This window comes from Diachasma alloeum, unplaced genomic scaffold, assembly GCF_001412515.2.
Source record: "Diachasma alloeum isolate Michigan unplaced genomic scaffold, Dall2.0 Dall_scaffold_00591, whole genome shotgun sequence".
Lineage (NCBI taxonomy): Eukaryota > Metazoa > Arthropoda > Insecta > Hymenoptera > Braconidae > Diachasma > Diachasma alloeum.
The window spans coordinates 147,967-153,933 of NW_021680723.1; the positions used below are offsets into that span (position 1 = coordinate 147,967).

At 37.2% G+C, this 5,967-nt stretch overlaps 2 protein-coding genes across 3 annotated transcripts; both read left to right on the top strand.

Moving 5' to 3' along the window:
* The first annotated feature begins 1,500 nt into the window (after positions 1-1,500).
* On the top strand, positions 1,501-2,283 carry LOC107043506. Its single transcript, XM_015265041.2, has 2 exons — positions 1,501-1,928; positions 1,999-2,283. Exons 1-2 carry the CDS (start codon positions 1,510-1,512, stop codon positions 2,270-2,272), a joined length of 693 nt encoding a protein of 230 aa, XP_015120527.1. The 5' UTR covers positions 1,501-1,509; the 3' UTR covers positions 2,273-2,283.
* Positions 2,284-2,303: 20 nt separating this feature from the next.
* LOC107043505 lies at positions 2,304-3,901 on the top strand. 2 transcript variants are annotated; one of them, XM_015265040.1, is made up of 3 exons: positions 2,486-2,569; positions 2,626-2,919; positions 2,989-3,901. In XM_015265040.1, the coding sequence occupies exons 1-3, from the start codon at positions 2,547-2,549 to the stop codon at positions 3,152-3,154; spliced, it is 483 nt and encodes a 160-aa protein (XP_015120526.1). In that variant the 5' UTR covers positions 2,486-2,546; the 3' UTR covers positions 3,155-3,901. The 2 variants fall into 2 exon arrangements, with proteins under 2 accessions (XP_015120525.1, XP_015120526.1); XM_015265039.1 differs by having other exon boundaries at positions 2,304-2,919.
* Positions 3,902-5,967: the final 2,066 nt, after the last annotated feature.

Below are 5,967 nucleotides of genomic sequence, written 5' to 3' on the forward strand. Positions count from 1 at the left end.
AAAATTGATGTTATTAAATGTCTACAGAAAATGGTTACAGATCCTCGGTTTCCTAACACGATACACAATATAGGATGCTCAAAATTTTTCATCTTCTATTGGACGCCTGATCAAGTGAAAATTTTCAACAAGTATGTTCGATTATTGGGAAAATTGTCAGCCATTTCAATAGATGCCTCGGGAAAATTTATCAGAAGTTTTGAAATTTGTCCAGGGAGAATGACTGGACATGCTTATTTATATACTATTACAATCAAATTTGAGGGAAAGACCATCTGTGTTTGTCAAATGGTAACAGAAATACACACTGAAGCTTTCACAGAACTTTGGCTGAGATCATGGAGAGAGTCAGATGCCAAAGCACCCGGTGAGGTGTGGAGCGATTATCAGCGTGCCATACCTATGGCTTCGTGTGTTACGTTTAATGAGCTTACATTGAAAGACTACGTTGACGCACTTTTTACTTGGGCTTTGAATGGAAAAATACAACCTTTGGGAATCAGGACGCTTATCCGAATTGATGTAGCTCATGTAATGGGGTTCGTATCCAAATGGAAATCGCTGAAGGACAAAGATCACCCCTATATCAAACAGTTTTACCTTCATTGTGTTGCTCTGCTAGTGGACACTCGTAGCGTTGAGGAATTTCGGAGGATTTTCCTTTGGATATGCATCGTAGGGTTACAACCTTACGATGACGCAATGATTTCAACGCCAATGATTACATTGAGGGTAAAAGACGCTAGGAAAAAATTAGAAGAGCAGATCAGTGATAGAAAAAAAATTATCAAAGATTTGGAGGCTTCCATGACCACGTACCTGGAAGAAAATGAGAATGAACCCAAACCCTTTGAAGAGGGTACAAGTGAAACATCCACTCATCAATGGATTAAGAAACTTATGGATGTAGGCGGAACATCAAGTTTGTCAGGAGGGTCTGTTAATGCATTTTATTTACCAGGGTTCGTGAAGGATTTAGAACGTCTGGCCAAAGAATTTCCACTTTGGACAGCTGCAGCACTCCCGGTCTACGCAGGTGATAGGCATGCATCAACCAGCCACCAGGAAGGGTACTTTGCTTACTTGCGAAGACACGTCTTCCAACACACACGATTGCCCTGTTCTGGGAACAGATTTGTGCTGCAGCATTGCCAAAGTCTTTCTAGTGGTGCCAACTTATTATCTGCTAAATTAACACATTTTGGCCATAAATATGGACCACTTTCAGATTCTGTTGGAGGTAAAAGAGGCACCAAACGACAGAATGATTTTTCAAAACCTCCACCAAAAAAGAAACACGTTGATGATTCAGATTTCTTGCGTTATGAAAACTGGCGAGGACTTGGAAACGATCGTGATTTCGCCGCTAACAGTGATACCTCCGATCATGAGTTAACTGAGAGTGATGATAAGCCGGAAGTTTCTTGTCGTCTAGATACAGGAAATATTCTATCGGACTTTTTAGACTTCGCAGCAGAGACCGGACAGCGTGCCACGAAAGAAAAATAAATGGATACTTCCTCTCAAGACATAAGCGAAGTAGCGAACTACAAAGTGGTAGGTGAAGGCAAAGAGTATCATAAAAGCGACTACGACAAACTTTTAGAGTATCTGACTAATGAAGCAAAGAATTCAATGAAACCACCTGCCCCGTCAACACCAAAATCAGCTGATTTGCTCGATACTCAACCGATTTTTACCAGTTCACCACACTTGGACCATTCTTATGGTAGGACTCCACATTTCGGAAGTCATCACAAGCCGACATATGTTGAAAAGTCGAATGTATTTCCAAAGTTCAAATTTGAGAGGGATGATGACAGCACAACCGACGAGAGCATTGATTTATGTGGCAATTCTATTCCCCGTGATAGTAATATGCCAAGTGGTTCTCCCAAGATTGAAGAAAATGTTGAAAGTTGTAACAAATTTGATGAATCGGATCACGACGGCATCATTATATTGGATGAAGAGGGTGATACTAANAAGTTGTAACAAATTTGATGAATCGGATCACGACGGCATCATTATATTGGACGAAGAGGGTGATACTAAGCAGGAAAGTAGAGTTGCTGATAGGAAAAAGAAAGAAATGGAAATACTCAAAGTGAAGGCAAAAGGTTTTTATTTTCAGAACCATCCGGAAACGACGATATTAAATGAGAGGACAGCATCAAAAAAGAAAGGATTTTTACTGCTCAATGGTATCAAGTGCAACTGGATCCAAATAAAATATGACTACCCATGGAATTTTAAGACCGAAGAAGCTTAACCTGAAAGGAAACTGAGAACTGGGATCAAAGTTAGTGTCACCATGACCTGTGGTTTTGATGCACTTGTGCACATAATACAGTTCTCCGCTTTAGACAGTCCTTCTTATCGCGGCTTTATGGAGCAATCTGACAATCCTTTACTGCTATTTACGTCAAATTTCTGTAAAAGTGGACTCACGAAGGAAATTTTATTGGAACGTTTGAAGACTCTCAACCAATTTTATTTTATTGGAAAAGACGCGAGTAACACTTCCATACATCCATACATTCTCGATGCTGAGGATTTTATCGCAAGGGTATGGAGTAATTATTTTTCTGACGAGCCTAGTGGATTTAGAACCTATAATTGCAGTGTTTCGGACTGTTTCGGTAAAAAGATCGACAAACTACTACTCCTCGCTGTAAACGAAAAGCTGATACGACGACAGGGCTATGGATGCTTACGGAAAGCCCTACTCTATCACAGCCAAATATCCAACATTAAATGTCGAGAACCAGAATGCAATGGAACCGTGACCGAAAATACTGAATTGAATATTCATATCTGCATTGAATTAGATGTGAGAGTTGCCATTGATTCAAAGACAGCAATTAAGGGTTTTCTGAGTGATTTCCCAGTATCTCTTGAATTAGACAGAAAGTATCGGTAAGTGATTTCGGTATGAGAGTAATATACTGACTATTGAAATATTAATTTTGTCATTGTTATTTTCAGACTCGTTGGTATAGTTGATTACCAGTTAGGCCATTTTATCGCTTACTGTCTCAGATCAGGCGGGACTTGGCTACAGTGCGACGATATGCAGAAGAAAATTACATCCGTTAATAATCCTAAAGAGACCTCTGTATTCCCCCACATTGCAATTTACGTACTGGAATAATTAACTTCTCCAACTGTGAAGATTTGCATGTTTCTAGATGTAGTTAGTTCTCGAGTTATCTCATCAGCGCTCAATCAAATGATGATTGTGTTAGGCATTTTATAGTATTTAAGGGCGATGGGGAGTTGGAGAGGTGTCTGAAGACTGGTGGTGATGCTGGTGACATGCTTTGGGGGGGAGAAACCACGTGGATTTGACAGCTGTCAGAGGGATGGGACTGAAGACACTGGGGATATGGAGGATTTGGGGGTTCAGGAGGATTTTGTGGCGATATTGGAGATGTTGGAAGAGATTTTCGAGAGAATTAGGGGCAGGGAGGAGATCAGGGATAGTTTAGAGACATTTTCTACTGGGGATTTTGGGGATTCTCTGGGTTCAGGGATGGTTTTGCTGGGTCTGGAGGGAAGGAGATTGTGCTGAGGGAATCACATCCAGACCCTGGTACTGGGACTGAAAGTAGGATTCAGCGGCAGATTGTTTCTACATGTATAAAGTGATATTTGTTATTTCTATATAGATTTTATAGAGAAAAACTAATGATGTCAAGTTGAGCGCAAGATTATTGATTCATATTATTCGATTTTATTAAATGTTTAGACAAAATATTATTCTATTGTGCACATATATAGTTCTCCGTTGTATTTAAATTATATTGGTGTCCATTATGAGATGAGAGTTCGAGTCTGTTCCTCTCCTCGGTTCCAACTGTATTTTTTTATAAAATAAAAAAACAGCTTCCAATCAAAACATTTTGACGTACATAAAATCCTAATTGATTTCACATTTATTCCCTGATCCGTACTGTTTCCGCTACATATAAGCCTCATATTTGTGTTAGTTTCCATGTCAGATAACCCTGGAAAAATTATCCTACTCAAATAATTCTAATAAAATTTCCTGATAGATGTCAAAACCCCAAATATGAAAATGAGACAATTAAAAAATTTAGAATGATGTACCGCAGGATCATATTTTTATCAGGATGAAATAGTCTCGGGATTAATTTGGTCAGGATATTTTTATTCAGGATCAATTTTCCCAGGATTATCTGACGTGACACCTTTGTGATACAATTGAGATTATCTGTAGAAAATGTCATTAGACTTCAAAGTACTTCCTCAGCGTTAATAAAGAAAGATATACAGAACTGCGGTATTCGCTTAAAGCATGAAATTTGATTTACATGTTGTTGAGAATATTTAAAAACTATTCTCAAAATTTGAAGTACTGTCAACCACGTGATTTTTTTTTTTGAGAAACAATCTCAAATATTCAAATTATCGTGTCTTTTCGATTTTTGATGATGCACATTNCTATTCTCAAAATTTGAAGTACTGTCAACCACGTGATTTTTTTTTCGAGAAACAATCTCAAACATTCAAATTATCATGTCTTTTCGATTTTTGATGATGCACATCTCAAAAGTATGCGCGGTAATTGACTTTGAAACTTTGAGCATAGTTTTTGAACGTTCTCAACCATATATATACCGATTTTCATGTCATTAGACTTAGACTAGTCAGGCTGCACCATAAAAACAAGTGTCTCATTTTGAAACCATTTCTCTCAAAGAGTGACAAGGAGATGAGGTAATAAGTAGATATCAGAATCTAAAATTTTTTCAAAAATTAACATCTTTCTTTTTACAACGCGTGCGCCCTGCTGCCTGTAGAGTAGGGATACGAAATCCACCTGAAAAAAATTAAAAAATAAAAACAAAAACCCGATAAACACGGCTTATTGCACAGAGTGACATAAACATTTTTATGTAGTTAGGGTAAAAAAAACAATCCTAACCTTCGCACTCGATCTAACTTCTCGTACCACTTTAGCTTTGGAATTATAAAGACCCAAGATGGTTGAACAACATTTATTATAACTCATTACACTAATTATAACGAAATTATATAAACTGACAGAGAATGTGCAATTGTTTTCGGTTTTGGAATATTGGAGCACCTTGCCCCCCTCCGGCGACGTCTCTATGTAGCGGCACACGTTCATGCGATCATACCCTATAAACTTGAAAAAAAAATTATGTCTAATTTATAAAAAAACGTTCCAAAACATGTTTCTAAATTCCAAAAAGTAGAAAAACCCGTTCTCCAAACGATACTGCACCAATGGAGAGGGTTGGGGAGGAGAAATCCAAATTTTCTGCTGATTATATGCCTAATTAATTTTAATTAATATTAATTAGAGGACATGTTTCCAAATTCGGAAAATGTTTTTCCAAATTTATCTAATCAATTTCCTAGCTACTAGAATTATTCAAAATACATTTCCATAATTTTTTTTGCTAACTATATGGCGCTCATTATATACTAGCGCCGCCGCGGCCGCAAGCGGCTGCGACGTTGATGCCCATTTATTATGCCTTTGCTTTTTTTGTTTCTTTCGAAAATTAATGATTTATCGTTGTTTTAGTCTATTGAGTGTTAAAGTTAATGAAAACAATGCGTCTCGGTTCATTGCTTGTTCAATTTAAATATTATAATAAGTGATCCACTAATTCTGAGTTTCCGTCCTCAGTGAATGAAATTTTAATTACTATTGTAATCAAAATTATATTCAGAGTGCAAAACAACAACTATGAAATTTCTCACAGGCCATAATTTTTTTGTCTTCGCCTCCCTCTTCATTTCCGTTTGCAACTTGACAAAAGTATTCAATTATTTTTCTAGAAAAATTATGGGGTCAATTCTGATCTTCTTTCGCTAATTCGAAGTGTTTTCGCTTCATTCATGATTTTTTCACAATTTTATTCGACGATGTCATAAACTTCAAACTTTCATCATCTAATCATCTAAAAA